Source organism: Hemicordylus capensis, chromosome 4, assembly GCF_027244095.1.
Source record: "Hemicordylus capensis ecotype Gifberg chromosome 4, rHemCap1.1.pri, whole genome shotgun sequence".
NCBI classification, from domain to species: Eukaryota; Metazoa; Chordata; class Lepidosauria; order Squamata; family Cordylidae; genus Hemicordylus; species Hemicordylus capensis.
In genome coordinates, this window is record NC_069660.1 from 106,914,472 (window position 1) to 106,936,003 (window position 21,532).

Consider the following 21,532-nt stretch of genomic DNA (forward strand, 5'->3'; position numbering starts at 1 on the left):
CAGGGATGCGTTTAGCCCTGGACTTCGGGGCAGATATTCAGTCCCCCCCCCCGCAAGTGCATGGGCCCCCCAAATCCCCTCTGTTTTGTCACCTATACTCCACTGGCTCATGCCTCGCAACTCCATTGCTGGCCCACACCAGTGGCCAAGTGCAATTGTGCTCAGGGGGAAGCCAGCAGCAAGGGCAAGCAAAACTGCTGCCCGCGGCCTGCCCGATCTCCCAAGCATGGCGGTACCAGTGGCTGGCTCTGCTGATAAGTGGATTTACATAGCCATTGTTTGAAAAACACAGAGGATGAGACAGGCAAGCAAGCAAGGAGTCGGAAAATGTAAAGGAGAGATAGAGAGCACTTCAACCAATCACTGCTTTGTTCTCCTGCTTCAGAACTGCTCCATAATTGCAAGCAGGCAGCCCATTGGTTCCCTAGCATTTGCTTCCATGTGTGCTCTGCTCCCACATTTGCCCAGTGAAGTTTGAAGAGTTTCAGTCAGCTCTGGCTCACCGGTGATTCTATGTTTAAAAAGCAAAGGAGAGAGAGAGACAGACAGACAGACAGATTCTGTGTCCATGTGAGTAAGAAGTGGGAAATGGAGAAAGAGAGAGAGGGAAAAGGCAAACAGTGGGGGTGGAGGGGGGGAGAGAGAGATCATTCTTTAACTTTTTCATTCAGCAATCATCTGGCAGAACTAGAGGTTTTGTTTCCTTTTTCTCATTCTCCTGTTCAGCTTTTGTTTGTACATTGTGTGTTTGGGTGAGTGGGGTGGAGAAGTTGATGCTGTTTCTGAATTCTGTAGTTCAGGGCTGGACTTTGCTTTTGCAGCTTTAGGCAAACCCACTGAAATTTCCACCAACTAAGTTTGCAGGATAATTAAAGGGGTGTGTGTGTGTGAGAGTGAGAGAGAGAGAGAGAGAGAGACGAACACACCTGCAGAAACAATAACCAGAAACAGAGAGAATATAATCATATAATTTTAGTATTGGAAGGGATTCTGGAAGTTTTCTAATCCAACTCCCTACTCAATACAGGAAACTGCCACAGTATTCCTTTCAGACGGCCTTCCAATTTCCATCTGAATACCTCTAGAGGAGAGGAGCCCACCATGGCATGAGGCAGCCAGTTCCATTGTTGAACGGCTTTAACAGTGAGGAAATTCTTCCTGATATCTAAGCTAAAGCTGCTTTCCTGTAATTTAAACCCATTGGTTCTTGTCTTGCTCTCAGGAGAAACGGAGAATACATGCATTCCTTCTGTGTGACAGTCCTTCAGATATTTGAAGATGGCTATCATATCTTATCCCTACAGGAGAAAAATATCTAGCACTTTCAACCATTTCTTATTGGACTTGGTTTCTAGACCCCTCACTATCTTTGTTGCCCTTTTCTAAACCTGTTCCAGTTTATTAATATCCTTCTTAAAATGTGGTGCCCAGAACTGGACACTGTATTCTGAGTGGAAGTGAGATCCTGGAGAACTGCTGCGATTTAGACACATTTTTGGGCTAGATAGACTAGTTATCAATGTAAGTATAGGAATAGCCTTAGTATATTAACTGATGCATTGTTTTTGTAGAATCTATAACTTTCTGTGCATATAGAAGAAATCATGACAGAAATTGAACAAATAAACCTTTTCTCCAAAGTTGCTAAAAAAAAGTTGAGAACACGCTTTGCATGTAGAAGGTTCCAGTTCAATCTCTGGTATCTCCAATGCGGCCAGAGGGCAGTGGGGTGGGGTGGGGGTATGAAATATTCACACAAATGTTCACTTTTAATGTGAATGTGGTATACATATTAACCTTAATTTGACTTGAAATAATGACCAGGATGATGTGAATTTAACTCTTGTCATGATGACAGCATTCTGTAAAAATTTAAAAAACATTATGGATGGAGAAGTTTAAAAATATATAAGGAAAAACAAATTGAATGTCTGAAATATCTTTTTTTTTTTGCTTATTAGTTGTTTCAAAATTTGTTTATCATATTTCTATACCACCTGATATAGACATCTCTAGGCAGTTTATTATTTATTTATTCAATTTTATACCACCTTTTATAAAACTCTCTCCAAGGCAGTTTACAAAAGTTAAAATACAATAGAACTCAATTAAAATTTCATTAAAACATTAAAAACAATTTAAAACAATAAATTGCATCAACTGAAATTTCTGAATATTCTTCAGGGGCAGCCTCAAAACACACTGCAGTAATCCAGCCATGACATGACTAAGGCATGGATAACCGTGGCCAGATCTGCCTTATCAAGAAAGGGACACAGCCAGCACACTAGCCAGTGCTGTGCAAAGGCACCCTTGGCTATCGCCTCCACCTGAGCATGCAAAAGCAGAACTGGGTTCATCAATAAAGTGTTCAGCACTCTTTTTTCGGAAGTGTAAATGAAGCTTTTCTGTCTTCATGACACTCAAAGTGGCTTATAATGGCAAACCAAAAGAAGCTAGGAAAATACATTAACACAATAAATCACTAAGCAACAATTCAGTAAACAGCATCAAGTAATAATTCACAATCCAAAGTAGGCATCAACAAAAATTAAATTATTGACATAATTAAATTATTGCATTAATGTTGTGCAATCATTACTAACGAGAACAAACATCTTTCTTCATTATTATTATTTGTTCTTGGTAGATGTATATTGTCATGTTTCTGACAAAGCTGATTCTTAAAGTTTGTGCAGTATCCCTGTCTGTACATTCGTTTTTATGATGTTATTTAATTTTCTGATATTCTTACATTTATCAGGATTCTTTTGTACACCCTGTGAATGATATGAGGATAGGAGAACTTCACCCTTCAATGGCTGAAGCACCATTATACCAACCTAAACTTGTTCTCTTGGGAAAAGAAAAAAAAGGTACTGACTCACCTTATAGATATTTGGGGGTGCTGGATGATGAAAGATATAGAAGTAACCTCTAGTTCTTGACCCTGCACTTCTTTTGTTTAGAACTGTAATAGACTCAAAATAACTCCGAAATTGTTTTAAGCATTCAAAGCTTGAAGATTTAGATACAGATACTGCATCTCTCCCACCCCCACCACTACCCTGCCAGACCTAATAGCAGCTTTGCAGGGTGCTATTTTGATTGGGTGGAAAGGGTTAAATACCCACATCCCCAACTGCTGATGCTCTAAACACATTGGAAGACCCCCACACGTGTTTTTAAAATGTTCTGAGATCTAGTTTCTGCTTCAAATTTGTTTTGGTCCTGAGATCCATGTGATTTCTTGAAAGCAGACTATATGTTACTATACAGGTGGCCCTCATTATCCATGGCAGGAGTCCATGGACTCCTGGATGGTATTGTGTTGGAAGGTGTAAAGGGGCCTTTTAATAATAGCTGATTATTAAACCAGTTCATCTCCTAATTAAATTAATGGGCATACACTGGACAAAATTAAGGATATTAACATTGCATATTGGTCTTAAAGGATACTGGTGAAGTAATGTACCTGTCATATGTTCATTAATGATTATTGATCAATATGGAGAGGATGCAACATCATGTTTGAAGGTATCTCTGAACTCTGATGACTAAAAATGGAAAAAAAAAGTGTGGAGGAGTTAGTTCTGAACAACTGTCTTGGCATTTTTGGGATAGGACTGTGGCTTGGTGGTAAAGCACCTGCTTTGCATGCAGAAGGTCCCAGTTTCAATACCTGGCATCTCCAGACAGGGCTGGAAAAGACTCCTATATGAAACTCTGGACTCCTGCTGCCAGCCGTTATAAACAATCCTGGGCTAGATGGACAAATGATCTGACTTAGTACAGGGCAGCTTCATATCATATGTTCTTGGATACAACTTGGGGATAGGTTCCATGATAGGTCATTATAGGATAATTTAGATGGGGAAATGACTTTTCTAGGCATATTATAGCAGGTTTTGATTACATATATCTCTAAACTTCTGTCATTAGATAATAATTTCATACTGATTGTTTTTCAGAGTCAACAGATGAATCTGAAGCAGATAAAATTCACTGCATGAATAACAGTGTTTCTTCAGGCACCTACTCAGACTACTCACCTTCACAGGCTTCTTCGGGGTCATCTAATGCTCGTGTTAAAATGGGTTCCCTGCAGACTACAGCTAAAGATGCAGTGAATAATTCTTTGTGGGGTAATAGGTATGTTTACATGGCTCTGTTACAATTGCTGTGAGCTGTGTTGTGTTATAGGCTTGAACAAAGAGCAGATTTAGGCTGATGGCTATATCCTATCAGAAAAATCATGTTTTCTGGACTTTAAATTAGAGATATATATAATACTAACTTAACCCGCGCAGAGCATCTGCGTACTAGTACTTGATTGCTCTCCTCACCCTTTGCCACAGCCTCTCTCAACTCAGAGATCTCTCCACCCTCACCTGAGACGCACTCTTGCTCCTCCTCCTCCATTCCGTTGCTCCCATCCCCCTCACCTCTCTTGGTCGTGGCTGCAGAGTTGTTGGCGCCTATTGGCCAAGTTTCAGCCCCCTAACCCCAGAGACCTCCCCACCATCACCTGAGTCCCACTCCTGCTCCTCCCCACAGGAGCAGCAGCAGCAGTTGACCGGGCCCTTCCTCGCTGCCCCCACCACCATGGCCGCTAGTTCCCCTCAGGCCACTGAAAGGCCAGGGCCTGTCCCTTGCCTGCCTCCTCTGCCAATTGTCTTGCTAGCCCCAAACAGCAGCAATGGTTGACTGGGCACTTCCTTGCTGCCGCTGCTGCCACCATGGCCGCTCATTCCCCTCAGACCACTGACAGGCTTGGGCCTGTCCCTTGTCCACCCTTCTTTTTCTCTTCCTCTCCTTTCTTTTTCTCTCTCCTCCACTCGCTCTTCCCCTCTGTTTTTCTTCTCCTTCCTTTTCTCTCTCTCTCTCTCTCTCTCCCTTGCTGAGTTAACATATCTTGTTCATCTTGTTTCTTCATCTAATTCACACAACAGCAGCCTCCTTCTGCTGAAAGGGGCTCTTTCCTCCCTCAGAACCCCTCTTTTCGCAGACCTCTGCCCACTATCCATATGTGTGTATGTGTGTATACATACATACATACATACATACATAGATTCCTCTCCTCTACAATCAGGAACTTCTTCTGACCAGCAACAGTTGCATTCCAACTGACCTTAACCATCACAGGCTCCTCCTCCCTATCTGCATATGGAATCCCCACTGCCCAATCACCATGGTGTTTCTGCTCTCACAGGCTCCTCCTCCCTATCTGCATATGGAATCCCCACTGCCCAATCAGGTGCTTCTGCTTGCTAACTCTCGCAAGAGCTGCCACGCACGGAATTAGCCACGGGTATGCCTTAGAGAATTATATATATAGATGGTAATCGTGTTTCTCAAGTATGTCTGATTATCAGAGATATTCCTTTTAAAAAATGCAACTAAACAATTCTCTAAGCTATTGCATTATAAAAGACTCTGCAAGGGCTAAATGGCGAAACATAGGGAAGTTCTGCCATTTATTATTATGAAGGATAATAATCTGGGCCAAGCATGGCTTTAAATGTCTCTAAGCTCATGGAGCAGATAATCCGAGTAGTCACTGCCACTGTGGAACAGCTCTAGTCCAGGAGATCTTGAGGTGCAATGGCCCCATGGCAGTGACAGCAACAGGTACTTTTGTCAGTCAGCACTATGGAAATCCTTGGATTCGGTGATCTAGTAGGCACAAGGTGCAACTAGACTTGGTTTGGAATTGAGAGGGGTAGCCTGATCCTTTTTAATCTAAAAATGAATTGCAGACCAGATACTTCTCCAACGCTGTCATTATAGCAGCACAGTCCTGCAGCCTAAGGCTGTGGCGTACTCTAAGCTATAAGCCATTTGAGGAGAAATGGAAAGTCAATATATATACAAATATACAAATCTATGATAATCTGTATGTGAGGCCTTTCCATTGCTAGTGTTTCTCATCTGAGAAATTTTCACCCAGTGTACAAGACTACTGGATGTTTTCATGGTCAGTCACAAATTACTGCTCTTACCCTTTTCATAGCTGTATTCTTAGACAACATAAGAATGTTAGAAGAATACAATGTTATACATTGATTATATGCCATCTTGTGTTCCCCATCACTCATAGAGCCCTACAAAGGATGGTTAGCTTAGCTTTAGAGCAACTTTTGCAATCAGGGATACTGTAGACTAAATTTTCAAACTGATTTGACTTGTCTTGCATAGAGCAGAGTGCTGAGGCTTTCGTTAACATACAGATTTTGATTCCTGAATTTTTGTGGACAGATTCAATTCATGCAAAACTAGTTTTATTTAAATGTCACTTGGGTTATTGCTCTTTTTGTCCTCTCTCTCTCTCTCTTTGGCATGCAATCTCATATATATATATATATATATATATATATATATATATATATATATACACACACACACACACACACACACACACACACACACACACACAGAGAGATATTTGGGTGTGAAACACTAACCACAATCCAGCCAAGCTTATTTAACTTCCATTGATGCCCAGGGAAGAGCTAGGCAAATAAATGAGACCTAAAAGTGCTTCACTTTGGCTGGACTGTGCCCATTTTGCTTATACAAAATATTTTTTGAAAGTCAGATTAGAACAACAATTTAGATTATTTAGAGCAAATATATCAAATGAAGTAGTAGATCACCAAACCCAACAGAAGAACTTTGAGTTAGGATATTTGAAGAACAAAAATCCAACAAATATTATGTTGAACTTTAAAGTTAAAAATTTCTGTTCTTAGCCTAATTCCCAAACTACTTTTGTTTTATATTTCCCTACCAAGCAGTTTTATAAATCAGTCAGGTGTAGATTTCTGAACAAAGGAGAACATATTGTAGTTGGTATATTTAGCTTGCTATTAATGCAACCTAAATGTATATTTAGGTATACCTAGCTTGCTATTTATGCAAGATTGTGAGCCCTTTGGGGACAGTGAGCCATTTTATTTTTTATTTATATGATGTAAACTGCTTTGGGAATATTTCTTGAAAAGCGGTACATAAATATTTGTCATATTCATGTTTGTTGTTTATGTGATTGGTACATATTTGCATGATTAGCAGTACAGATGCACAGTGGGCTTCTTGATGTTTTTCTTTTGGGGTCAGATGACAATCCAAATTGGGATGACTCATCCAGTTTTTCTGAAGTCTGATAGTGTTTGCTTATGACAGGAAGGGACACCCTAAAAATCATGTGAAAATTCTGATGACTTACCCATATTCTAGTGCTCTTATGGTTTTCTCTGTAATATGGAGGCTTACATCTTTTTCAGAACAGCAGCTAGGAATGCAAAGCTTTGAAGTCATTAAAGAGAAACAGCAAAGGACCAGCTTTACTACTCTAAGGTACACTGTGCCTCCTGAAAATATGTCCCTGAATGTTGCACAACCCTCAGGGACATATTTTTGGGAGGCACAATGGGCTTCAGAGAGAAGAGGAGATAATTGAAATTTGCTGCTCTCCTTTTGCATGACAGCACAGCATTTGTGTGGATCTTTGGCACTACTGCACCAGCACAGTGGTAACCTGGATGTCAGACTTTTCTGGTTTTGCTGCAACAGACTAGCACGCCTACCCATCTGAAATATCTAACACTGGGCATTGAAAGCCTGCCAAAGTCCCTCACAATTTTTTCATTCTAAGCAAGCTAAAGCATTCATTCATTATTAGAATTGTTAAGCTATTCATGCTATAATAGTAAGATATTCGTTAGCATTTTGTTCTGCTGCGATTACTTCCTTTTCTGATACAGGCTGATGTTTATCTTTGTTTCTTGCAGACTTGTTCAGTCTTTTCCTCAGCCTCTTGAGACAAAACCATTGCTCAGCCAGCGGGATTCTGCTCCAGCAGGAAATTTGCAGCAGCATACTGATAGACGTCCAATGAGTGACACCTTTGCTGACAGCTGGAATGATGGCTCTCACTATGATAACACAGGATTTGTAGCAGAGGAGAGCACCGTGGAGAATCCCAGCACTAACCCCCTGTTAAGCTCTAAATCAAGAAGCACATCTGCTCATGGACGCAGACCTTTAATTAGGCAAGACAGGATAGTTGGCATCCCTCTAGAACTTGAGCAGTCTACTCTCAGAAATACTCCCGAATCAGAAGTGCCTCCATCTAACCCTTGGCAGAACTGGACAAGAACCCCCAGTCCATTTGAAGATAGGACAGCCTTTCCTTCTAAGTTGGAGAGCACCCCTACCACCAGCCCTTTACCTGAAAGGAAAGGAAAGGACTCTCCTGAAATAACTAGCACTTTTTCTCCAGGAACAGCATGGGAGTATCATGATTCAAATGCTAATAGAAGTCTTAGTAATGTGTTTTCACATATTCACTGTCGCCCAGAGCCTTCTAAAAATGTCATTTCCATCAGCAAGAGTACAGAGAGACTTTCCCCAATGATGAGAGATTTGAAGACTAATAGATTTAAGAAGTCACAAAGTATAGATGAGATAGATATTGGCGCTTATAAAGTTTATAATATACCACTAGAAAACTATGCAGCCACTACTGACAATGCAGGAACACACGAAAGGCCAGATAAAATGATGGGGCCAGAACATGGAATGTCTAGTATGTCTCGTAGCCAGTCTGTACCAATGCTTGATGATGAGTTACTGACCTATGGAAGTGTAAAGGTGCAGCAGCAGCAAAAGCCTTCTGTCACTAAAAAAGTGTACCAGTTTGACCAAAGTTTTAATCCTCAAGGATCAGTGGAAGTGAAAGCAGAAAAGCGAATACCACCACCTTTTCAACACACTCCAGAGTACATTCCCCAGCAGAGTAAAAATGTCTCTAAGGATTTGGTTAGCCCAAGAGCTTACCGAGGATATCCACCCATGGAGCATATGTTTTCATTCTCTCAGCCTTCTGTTAACGAAGAGACTGTCAATACTCAGTTCTCAAGTCAGGGATCAAGGGCTGGGTTTTTAAGAAGAGCAGATTCATTGGCCAGTTCCACAGAAATGTCAATGTATAGAAGAGTCAGTGAACCACACGAACTGCCTCAGAGCGATAGGTATAACAGACATCAGTATAGAGGAGCTATGGAACGCCAAAGCAGCATTTCTGTGTCTGAATCCCAGTTCCTCAAAAGGAATGGCAGGTATGAAGATGAACACCCTTCATATCAAGAAGTGAAAACCCAGTCTGGAAGTTTTCCAGTTAAAAACCTTACACAAAGGAGGCCATTGTCTGCAAGAAGCTACAGTACAGAGAGTTATGGTACTTCCCAAACCAGGCCAGTTTCAGCTAGGCCTACAATGGCAGCTCTATTGGAAAAGATACCATCAGACTATAACATGGGTAACTATGGTGACAAGCCGTCAGATAACACTGATATAAAGACAAGGCCTACCCCTGTGAAGGGAAATGAGAGCTGTGGTAAAATGCCCGCTGACTGGAGACAACAGCTACTTAGACATATAGAAGCTAGAAGGTTAGACAGGGTATGTTTGGCGTTTCTCTGCAATTAATGCCTTTAGTTTTTATATTTTTATATATCAAAAGTGTGTGCTTGCAGTGGTTAATATGTTATCCATTAATAATTCTTGTATTTGTGTTATGAGTAAACAATGCTTAAAATCTATTTTATTAAGCTTACTACAGAATCAGTTATTATCGGAGATCCTTGGATGAGAGAGCTAGTGAAGATCCTCCTTAATATAACACTGGTTTATTTATTTTTTTAAGTGCAGGATTAATCATCTCTATCTCCTAGCAGCATTAAACTCAATTATTTAAATTGGAACTAAGATTTTTGTCAAAAACAATTGTGATTGTAAAAGTACTTTTATTTTGTTATTAGTTTGCCTTTCCAATGTATAGGGAAAATATGAAAGACAGATTCCAAAGAAAAATATTGAGAATGGCTGACCTGGGCAGAATTAAAGTTAACTGACACAATACAGAGCTGCAAAAAACTCTAGGACATACATTGCGGCTATTCTAATGCAGAGCCTAACTCAGGCTAGGGACGCCCAGCCTGGATTAGCCTCGATCGGGCTCCGTTTCAGTTGGGCAGCGCCACCTAGCCCCACTATTTACTCCGGTTGTTGGCCACGGTTAAGGGAGCCAGCTACTTGCTTATGTGTGAGCATGGGCTGCTTCCAGCCCAGCCGCACACAGAGATGGGTATCTAGAGCGCCTGTCTCTTGGGGGAATCCCTCAATGCAGCATGCACATGCCAGTGGCCTGAAACAGGCCCTAAATTGGCCTGCCCGGTCCAGTGGAGGTGCGGTGGAGTCCCTGCCACCACTCCAGACCACCCGTGGTGGCAATTTGAATGTAAATTTTTACTTCCCTCCTGCCCCAACTCTTTTTCTTTAGGTCCCTTGATCCCCCCCCCCCTTCCCCTGTACTGGTAAAGGGGAATCCTTACTGGGTTCCTCTTTATCAGTACAACCTTTAACCCCCCTGAACCAGACTCAAATTTGAGCTGAACTGGGCCAGGTTCAGGTGTGCACAAAACCAGACCAGACTTGGTTTGGTTCAAGACTGGTTCAACTCAAACTGAACTGGGGTTTCCAGTTTTATGCACAACCCTAGGAGGAACAGCACATTATTTATTGTTCCGTGCAGCCACTGACGCTTCTGTTTGAAGTGGAAGACCAATACAGAGAGAGAGGCTCTTTCCCCTTGGAGAGAGAGGCTCTTTCTCCTTGGCTCTTTCCCCTCATGCCATTTTTCTGCTGGAAATCCCACACACACACACACCAGATAGCCATATACTTTCACCATTGGAGGTTAAATTAGTATATGAAGGTATTTTCTGCAGGGAAATGGCATGAGGGGAAAGAGCCAAGGAGCTCCTCTATCTTCATACTATCTTCCACCTCAAAATTAGTGACTGCGTCATATAGGGTTGTTGCTGTTTTTTAAGTTTCAAAAATGATTCACAGAACTAGGTGTAGCATATAGATCCACCCGGATACTTCATGCATTTTGAATGCTGAAGAGCAGGAAAGAGTTGGTAGCTGACTAGCAGTAGAGAGATAGCAGGTAGGGAACCATATACACTCCACCTTAAGAAAATGAATTTTTAAAAATGAAACTGGAATTTCTACATAGCAGTTTAAGAAACAAAAGTGTGTGTGTGTGTGTGTGTGTGTGTGTGTGTGTGTGTGTTACAGAGAGAGAGAATATCTCTTTGAAAGTTTGTAGGAGGAACTATGTTTTATGACTTGGTACTTCTTGGTTTCCCTCTGATAAAATGATTATTTGTTTCTGGTATCCCTCCAAGTTTTCTGTTTATTGCAGAATATCTATCAGATGCTCAGCCACACCTGAGTGTCATAGTGGACTTTAAGAAATATAAGACTGTTCTCTTTAGAAGTATGATTGCTTTTTAAATGAATGGTGGAAAAATCTAATATAAAATTCTGTTGCCCCAACCCAAACTATATATGAACTAAAGGATAAAAACATATTACATAAACATGGGACTTTTACACAAAGTAGGCTTTACCATGAGTTTACTGGGAGGCTTTACTGTGAACTCAGGTACAGAGCCAGCCAAACTGGGCCTGGGTCCAGCCCCGCCCAGCAGCCCCTTTAGCGACGTCTCATGCACATGATACCACATACAGGGATGTGTGGCCCGGGCTACAGAAGAGCTCCAAGCGAACTCCCCCCCACCCACCCACACCTGGACTATGGAGAGTCCCAATCAAGCTCTCCCCCTGTCCTTTTCTGGCAGCATTTGCTGCCTGACAGCCTTTATTTCCCTTTCTCTCCCTCCAGTGAGGGAGAAAATATATTCTGTCAGGCAGAAGCACTGCCTGAAGTGACAGGGGAAGAGCTTGCTCGTGCTCTCTGGAACCTGAGCCATGCACCCCTGTGCCTGACATCACATGCAAAGGGGACGTGGCTTGGGATAGCCCAAGCGAGCTCTCTCCCTCTCATTTCAGGCAGCATTTGCTGCCTGACAGCATGTATTTCCCTTTCTTTCCCTTGCTGGAGGAAGAGAAATGGAAATAAAGGCTGTTAGACAGCAAACACTGCCTGAAAAGGACAGGGGGAGAGTTCAATCGGGGCTCTCTGGAGCTCAGGTGTGGGTGGGGGAAATTTGCTTGGGGCTCTCCCAGAGCCCAAGCCACATCCTCTTGCGGGCTTCAACAGCCCTTTTCATTGGCAGCCCGAGTTCTTTGAACCTGTTCGCTCAATGGTGTCTCCTCCTCTGTGCAAACTCAAATTTGTCCCCAAAAACTGAGGCAAAAAGTGGATTTTTTTACCCCCGATATAAATTGGGCTACACTCTAACGCACAGTGGAAAACCCAAATTGTGTGTCAACTGCTCCCTGATAACTCACAAGGATTTGGGGAAAAATCTGGCTGATATGTGAACGCAGCCCTTCCATTCTGGAGGAGATGGGCGTTAAAGGGCTTTAAAAGCCCCGTGTGTAAAACTTCATTATTACCCATCTGGTTTGCCGGAGATGACAGTTGTTTGTGTACAAACCTTTACACATGCAGAACTGCCACCTCTGTTGAAAGAGTAGGCAAGCTCCTTCATACTGCTAGCTTTTCTGTATATGAGTTGTATAGTTTAAATTATTTTTTCACATCATATCTGCCTCTGAGCTAAGCTAATCTCAACCTTTTGCTTGACAGCCAGGCTAAAATTTGAATACACATGTGTGGTGTGTGTTTTTGTTTGTTTGTTTGTTTTAATGCAATGCTGGATTAGTCAAATCTGATTTTCTTCTGCTTTCTTCTACAGATATGTTGCAATAGACAAAACAGAGTTTAAACATTATTTAAATTAAATAATTATAAACCTTAACTGATGCAGTAGATCCATTATAATAATGTAATAGTGATCCAAATGTTTGGGGATCGTGAATTCTGTTTAGAGGGCAATAAATTATTTTGGAATTTTGCTTAATATCTGAATAGCTAAAGCACAACTTTAAGCATTTCATATTTATCATCATTAAATCCAGAGTACACCAATATACACATGTATATCATTTCATTTTTAACCGAATCATCTCTATTATCTGAATATCATTTTAGAGCAAGAAGCATGGTTATCATCTGTGGAAAACATGGAACCTTTGATAAACTTTTACTAAAATTTACTAAGTCTCCTGCTCTTACAAAACAGGGTGTTGGTGCTAAAATATTTGCTGGTACAGAGTATTAAGCTTAGCAATTTTTCTCCTGTCTTCTGTAAGCGAACTATAAACTACTAGTATTTTTCAGCCCGTTATAATAACGGGCGCTAGATTCCCCCCTTTTTTCCCTTCTTGCTCCAGCCCCCCCCCACCACCTGATTAAGGGCCAAATCGGCCCAAACAACTGCCGCCGCTGCCGACCGCCCTCCCAGCTGCCTGAGTCCTCCTCACCCCCGTCTTCGGCCCACGTCAGTCGGGCGATCAAGGACCATAATCTGAGAAGGAGAGAGGAGCTCGCAAACAGAGCTCCTCTCTCTGCAAAGTCTCAGCCCGAACTGGCGCTTTGGGCACAAAGGACGCCTGTTGCGTCCTTTGCGTCCATAGCGCCAATTCAGGCAGAGGCTTTGCACAGAGAGGAGCTCTGTTTGCGAGCTCCTCTCTCCTTCTCATAATATGGTCTTAGATCGTCCGACTGACGCGGGTCAAACGGGGTGAGGAGGACTCGGGCGGCGGGCGGGCGGGCGCGGCCATTGTTTGGGCCATTTTGGTCCTTAATCATGGGGGGGGTGAGGAGGACTCGGGCAGCTGGGAGGGCGGGGGGCGGTGGCGGCCGGGGCGGCAATTGTTTGGGTCCTTGCGGCTGGTCTGGACCCTTTGCCGCTGCCTCTGTTCTTTTGGGTGGGCGAGCCAGACCCTGTGCTGTCTCTCTAATCTCCGCGGCTGGCCTGGAGCCGATGCCGCCTCTGCCTCCTTGCGGCCGCCGCAGCCGCTTCTGCCCTCCCCGTTGCCGCCTTTGTTGTCTCCGTGGGCGGGAAAGCTACTGCCGTCTTTGCCCTCCCCGTGGCTGCCTTTGTCAGCTCTGCGGCCAGGCAAGGAACTGCTGCCTGCAGGTGGCCTGGAGCTGCCGCCGCCTCTGCCTCCCTGCGGCTCTTCTGCCCTCCCCGTGGCCGCCTCTGTCAACTCCGCGGCCGGGCAAAGCAACAAACATGGCTGCCTGGTCGCCGCGGTCGTGTCTCCCTCAGCGCGTTCTGGGCATGCACTCTGCGCATGCCCAGAACGGGCGAGAGAGGCACGGACACACGCCTGGGTGTCCACGGACGGACACTAAGGCTTTTATTAGAGAGGATGGTGCAATTGCAGTGGCCGCCAAAGTGGCGGCCACTCACTTGTAAGGAGGCCCGAAAGGGCCAAAAATGCTTTACATAACGGCGCGGCGGTGATGAGGAAGGCCAGCGGGGGGAGAGGGAACCCGCACAGACACACACCCCCGTGGCTTCAGCAAGCCCCCTGAAGGGTCTAAAGGTACTTCTCATTTACTGTAAATTTAAAAAAAAAACCCGCAGACCTGTCGGACTGGACCTGGTGGTCCGGTTCTGGTCCGACGGAACCTGGGGGTGGTTCGGTTCTACCACTAACCCCCGGACCGGCATGAACAAATGAAACACATACATTTTAGAGTCTGCTGTAGTCCAGATGTTCTCAAACTGTGGGTGCTATACTCAGGTATAGTGCCCACAAAATGATGCCAGCAAGCCCAACCCACACTGTCCATGGATACAGCACTCATATACAGAGAAAAGCACTGTACTCAAGGAGAGATTCTCCTGATTGAGAACATGAGATGCCTAGTGTCCTTCGAAAACTGGGAAGAACTTTCCCCAGTACAGCATTTGTCTCTTCAAAGCAATATTATATTTATATTTCAGCACAGGGATGGGACTTGCTAGCACACTTCCATTGACACTGTATCTTGCTGCATTGTCCACAGTTTAATAATGCCTAAAGAGGATTCTATGTTTCTGTAATTGTATTCAGCTCAAATAATGTATTTTAGATTTTATGCTAAATTAGTATGTTATATGCAATCAATAATTATTTATGGAAATTATTTTCTGACTAATAAATTAGAATCATTTGGATTTTTGAAAATTAGAATAGGCACCATCTTGACTAGAATTTTGTCCAAGTGGAAGACTTTCGCTCAGTTATTTTTGTTGATCCGTCCTCCTTTCTGCAGCTCCCTGTGTTGTTTAAAAATATGTCCTTGGAGGTTGGTACTTCAGGGACATATTTTGCAAGATACACAGGGCACAACAGAAGGAAGGGGAGATAAGTGAAAATCACTTCTGCCCCTTTGTGCAAGTGGAACGTGTTCCATTCATGCAAATACTAGTGAGATACTGCTAGTTGTGTGTTTACAGTGAAGCATTATTTGCCAGTGTAGATTCTAAAGGGGTACGTGACTACTGCAATATTTTGTAGAAAATCAGTTTTAAAGGACAGCCGTTGATGATTTAATGAAGTTTTTTAAAATTCTGTGTGGATCTAAATGCAGAGCTAGATTCAGCAGCTAAGTGCATCTGTGAACATTTTGATTATCTAATCACCTCATATTCTTCTGAGCTTTAGTTAATCTATAAGCAACTGCATTTACCATTTTCTTTTATTTTAAAATATTTTTCTCTTCAGAAATCTAGCCTGCAATTCTGTTAAGTACACAATATAGAATAGAACCTTCTCATACGTTCTTCCAAAATTCTTATTTTCAGTGATAAATTTGCAAAATGTTATCATAAATGGGCCTCCTGAGCATTTCAAGATAATACCTCATTTATGAAAAATTGACTATAATTTGTAAAACATATATTGAACACAATTTAGACAACAACTGTATGAAAGTAGATCTTGTTTGCTTTTTTTGTCAGTGTCTCTTTACAGTAACTGTTTTATGTACAACTAGCACTCTATGTGCTTCTGTCTGACTCAGTGCATGCATTGAAAAGCGACTTATTTCTTGGTATTGTTTGTTTGCTTAAACTGAGATCATGTGAAGTTAGTCATATATGTGCAGTATTTTTTCTTAATGAGCATGTGTGTTCATATCCTGTCACGTGGTTGTTATTTCCTCTACTCAGACTGCTGCTTACAAACACAACACTGTTAACCTTGGCATGCTGCGGTCTGGAGGTTTGTCAGCAATGCATGCAGGCAGAAGCATGACATTAAACTTGCAGACTAAATCTAAATTTGAAAACCAAATGCATCAAGAGCTACCTCTACCGAAAGTAAGTATGAGATAGCCTGCACACAATAGACTCCACATAGTAATACTTTTTGGTACTTCCCTTCTCTTCCTTTTTTAGCCTTTGCATATTATTCATGCTTGTGTCCTATATGCAATTCAAAAAGTAAAGTTGCCAACGCAATTTGCCTATTTAATATCCTTGCTTCTTCAATTAATTGGCTCACCACGTGACTGTCATGCTGCTTTCTTCTCTTGTGTTGCAGACTGATGTAGTCATTATGTGAGCCAGAGAGGCCTATCTATGGGTCATGTTTTGTGTTGTAGATGCTTAATGATGTTAACAGTGCTGGAACAGTCTTCTTAATGTCAGAAAAGACTCCACCATAACCTATGTTAAGAAATCGTGTAAGATGGCATCATAGGAGCTGGGACCTACACATCCTGCAGTTCAGTGGCCTAGTTAAAGACTGGCTGAAAGAATTAATAGTCAAAATGAAATTTCAAAATGTATATCTTATTCACACCATTTATTGATATATTGGTGGATTTCTAAATGTCGGTTACTGTGAATTCAGTTCTGTGTTATATGTATATGCAATTGTTTAAAAAGCCCACTAACATAATCCACATATTCCTGATACTTTGTGCAAAATGTTACGAAAAGGCTCTATTCCAGGTCTGCACAACTTCAGCTGTTTTTGGAGTAAAACTTCTATCATCCCCAGCCATAGTGTCCAATAGTCAGGAATTATGAGAGTTGTAGTCCAATATCTTGAGAAGAGCTGAAGATCTGGATCGAGATCCGTCGATACCCATAAGAATGGGTTCTGCGCCTGCGCAGGAGTCACGCGGTAGCCATGCCTGAGCTTGTCGAAGCGCCGAAGCCACGCCCCCACGCTGAGCGTTCTATATAAGGCGTGTCTTTGGCGCGAAGTCCCTCAGTTCTTTTCCGACCGCCTTTGCGTTTGGACCTCGGTCTGCCACCTCAGCTGTTGGAAAAGTTCCTCTTTACATTAAGAACGAGTTCATCCTTTACTGACTTCTCGGTTTTTCCCGGTTCTCGACGCGGACTGACTGACGACGATCCCGGCTCTTCGACCTCGGAACGGACTCCACTACGAGTGTGAATATGACTGAGGAGAAAAGATCTTTTAAATGGTGTGAAGGCTGCAGGGCGAAACTCCCCTCCAAGGACCTTCACGACCTTTGCTTATTATGCCTCGGTGAGGAACATAATGTCGCCTCCTGCAAGATTTGCCTCTCTTTCTCGAAGCAAACGAGAAAAAACCGAGCGCTACGCCTTCGGGCCGCTATTTATGACGAGGTTCTGAGCCCCTCCACTCCGGGTACTCCTCGTCCCTCGACCTCAACTTCGTCTTCAAAATTGCCCCCGAGGGCGGAGTCGGCACCTCCATCAACGTCGAGCCGCCACCGAAAGTCTTCCTCAGCATCGAAGAAAGTTGATTCTTCGAAGCCTACTTCGATGCCGAAGAAACATTCTAAGTCGAAGGAATCTCCAGCTCCTTCGCGTGTATCCAAGTTATCCACATCGACATCGAAACCGGTAAAGTCAACATCGACGCCGTGTACATCTTCTTCGTCTTCCCCATCGAGACCGGATCTTCATTCAAGTGGACGTAACGACTCTCCTTCTGGGCGTCGAAACACAGATCGGATGGCGGATTCCCTGGGGCTGGACATTCGCTCTCCTTTGGCGACAATAGATGATCCGGTATACAACTTTATGCTTCAGTCTCAATCTACCGCTCCAGTGGCACTCCCTATGCTACCAGTGATCACTAGGGCGGCTAAGTGCGCTTGGGAAGTACTCCACACCTCCACGCCAACTTCCAAGAAACTTGAGAGCCTCTACCGGGTACAAGATAAGGACAATGAATATTTGTTGAAGCATCCGGCGCCCAATTCTCTTGTTATTGATTGCGCCACTTCTTCTAAGTCAGGCAAACGCCATACAGTTCCTCCGGATAAAGAGGGCAGAAAACTAGACCTTTTAGGCAGGAAGGTGTATTCGACTTCGTGCCTTTCGATCAAAGTGGCCAACTATGCGGCCTGCACGGCCAAATACACACATGGCCTCTGGGAACTTTTGGAAAAAGACCTGGAATCTTTGCCTATACATGAGTTTAGGGCTAAGTTCCGCCAGACCTTGGAAAACACTGGGGATTTGACTCGTCGCCAGCTAAGCATTTCTAAACACCTAGCGGAAAGTGAGTCCAGGGCCATGACAGCAGCTATCACTCTACGCAGGCATGCTTGGTTGCGTTCCACTAATCTCCAGATGGACATGAAAGAAAAGATCGAAGGCCTGCCTTTCGATGGCTCTGGTCTTTTCAGCACCACCACAGACGCCACAATGGAACAGTTAAAAAAAATCCAAGTTCACGGCAAAAACCTTCACTGCTGCCCAATCATCCTCCGGGCAGTCATCAAGATACCGACCCAATTATGGAAAATATAGGCCCAACTATCGAACCCAAGATCGCCGGGATTTCAGAAAGCCATATACCCCATATCAAAAGCGAGCCTACCAGCAGAGGCATAAAGCTTCTCAACCCCAGCGTTCCAAGACGCAGGACAACCAAAAGCGTCTTTGAAAATTGCAATTGCCCATTGACACCTCCTCCTCTCTCCCTTTCCCAGCCAGCTCGGGTACCGTCCTCACCATCGACTATTCTGTCCCAGCCAACCATCAGGCTGGCCAGCCATGTCCCCGCATGGCACCACATAACATCAGACAAATGGGTCCTGAAGATTGTGAGCTCAGGCTATGCACTCGAATTCAAGACCATTCCTCGTTTTATGGGGATGAAGCTCACTCCTGCATCGGATCTCCTGAGGGAAGAGGTGAAGGATCTTCTTTGCAAAGGGGCAATATCCCCGGTGTCATGGGCAGACAGGCTAGACGGGTTCTACTCCCGTTACTTCCAAATTCCCAAACGGGATGGGGGTATACGACCCATTATGGATCTCCGTCGCCTGAACAAATTCATTCACGTCCGAAAATTCCGCATGATGGCGTTACAGCACATCCTACCTCTCCTTCAGGGAGAAGAGTGGCTTGCAACGCTGGACCTCAAGGACGCCTATTTTCATATAAGTATTCGACCTTGCCACCGAAAGTACTTACGTTTCACCGTCGGACGGGAAGTGTACCAATACAATGTATTGCCCTTCGGACTGTCTACCGCACCGAGGGTTTTTACAAAATGCATGGCTGTGGTGATTGCACACCTACATACCAGAGGGATTGCTATCTATCCATACCTAGACGACTGGCTTCTGGCAGCAAAGACCAAAGAAGAGTTACTTTCGCATATCCGTTATGTGATAGATCTTCTCCACGACCTAGGTGTTCAAATCAATTGGAAAAAGTCACATCTACAACCGGTTCCGGTTATCTCCTACATAGGAGCAGTTTTGGACACCAGAGTGCAGAAAGCGTTCTTACCAGAGGACAGGTTCAACTGTATTGGAGACCTGATTCGTCTCTTCCAGCAACAACCAACCCAACCAGCCCTTGCCGTCCAACGCCTCTTAGGGCTGATGGCTTCGTGCAATGCGATTATACACTTCGCTCGCCTAAAAATGCGCAAGCTTCAACTATGGTTTCTTTCTGTCTTTCACCCATGCAGGGACAATCAAGACAAACGCTTACTAATGCCTCCTCAAGTCCTTCGTTCTCTAACGTGGTGGACGCGCCGAAACAATCTGCTCAGTGGGGTCCCCTTTCAAAATCCCTCCCCTACTGTCTGGCTGACCACAGATGCATCTCTACAGGGTTGGGGTGCACATTGCAACGGGCACAAGATCCAAGGCAGGTGGTCTCCTCAACAAGCCCTACTACACATAAATTTCCTAGAGCTACTAGCAGTTTTTCTGGCTCTGCGAGCTTTTCTTCCAATCATACAAGGCCAGATTGTTCAAGTCCAGCTCGACAACACAACTGCACAAGCATACATCAACCGTCAGGGCGGAACGGTGTCCCGGAGCCTGTGTGCCCTCAGCGTCCAGCTGTGGCACTGGTGCATCCAACACCAGATTGCCCCTGCAGCAGTACACATCAAAGGCCTGGAGAATGTATTAGCCGACGACCTCAGTCGGGTCTTTTTGAAAGATCACCAACACGAATGGGAACTACATTCAGAAGTCTTGACCCCGCTCTTCGACCAATGGATGTTTCCCTCCATAGATCTCTTTGCTTGCTCCAGGAATACAAAATGTTCCCGTTACTGCTCGAGAGCGGGCCACGATGCTCGTTCTCTAGGGGATGCTTTTCAGCTGAACTGGTCCGAAGAGACTCCGTACATGTTTCCCCCACTCCCACTGATACCCAGGGTAGTGGCACGTCTGCTGTCTCAACCGACCGACGGGATCTTGATTACCCCTTGGTGGCCAAGACAACCTTGGTTTCCGCGGCTACGCAGACTGTCCAAGAACTGTTACCACCACTTACCTCAGCGCCTAGATCTGCTGACACAAGACGACGGCCAGATCTTGCACCCAGACGTTCTCACCCTTCATCTGACCGCCTGGCGGATACTCTCCTAAGACGAATTTTGCTCAACCAACGGAAGGCATCCACTCGTAAGAATTATCAGAGCAAATGGCACCGTTTTAAAATATATGCAAGGTCTAGAGGGTTTTTACCCAAGCAGGCTTCGATCAAGGAAGTCTTACGTTACCTAACGATACTAAAAACTCAAGGTCTTGCAAATGTCTCCCTTAAGGTCCATCTGGCTGCCCTCTCCGCACAACACCCGGGCAGTGATGGAAAGACTTTGTTTTCCCATCCGTTGAGTAAGGCCTTTCTAAAAGGTCTCTCGAATGTGTACCCGCCAGTTAAGCCTCCTGTGGAACCATGGAGCCTATCTCTGGTTCTTTCATCCCTCACTCAGCCTCCTTTCGAGCCCATGGCCACATGTTCATTGAAACTGGTCTCCTGGAAGACTGCTTTTTTGATAGCAATTACTACTGCTAGACGAGTCAGTGAACTCACAGCACTCAGAGTAGACTCCCCTTATACTATCTTTTATCCAGACAAAGTCCGAATGCGTCTGGATCCTTCTTTTTTACCTAAAGTAGTGTCTTCCTTCCACCTCAATCAGGATATAATCCTGCCTACGTTTTTCAGACTTCCTTCCACTTCCTTGGAGAGATCCTTGCACACTATGGATGTACGCCGTGCTCTGCTGTTCTATATGTCCAGAACACAAGCCTTTAGAGCCTCCAAACGTCTCTTCGTGTCTTACCAAGGCTCTTCCAAAGGTTCCCCAGTCTCCAGACAACGACTGTCGAGATGGTTGGTGCAGGTGATATTGTTCACATACAAACTACAAAACAAAGCACCTCCAG

The 21,532-nt window shown here is 44.0% G+C and overlaps 1 protein-coding gene across 28 annotated transcripts in view; it reads left to right on the forward strand.

Annotated features, from left to right (window-relative positions):
* LRRC7 (leucine rich repeat containing 7) overlaps positions 1–21,532 on the forward strand; it is a 378,525-nt gene that overhangs the window by 308,510 nt on the left and 48,483 nt on the right. For 26 of the 28 annotated variants that reach the window (XR_008306746.1, XM_053248546.1, XM_053248555.1 and 23 more), the window contains 4 exons: positions 2,765–2,876; positions 3,972–4,152; positions 7,794–9,465; positions 16,050–16,199. Coding sequence is in view for 27 of the 28 variants with exons in the window: in XM_053248546.1 (XP_053104521.1) it covers positions 2,765–2,876; positions 3,972–4,152; positions 7,794–9,465; positions 16,050–16,199 (2,115 nt within the window). In the remaining variant the exon portion in view is untranslated. The remainder of the gene's footprint in view (positions 1–2,764; positions 2,877–3,971; positions 4,153–7,793; positions 9,466–16,049; positions 16,200–21,532) is intronic. The other 2 variants (XM_053248564.1, XM_053248575.1) reach the window with 1 other exon arrangement.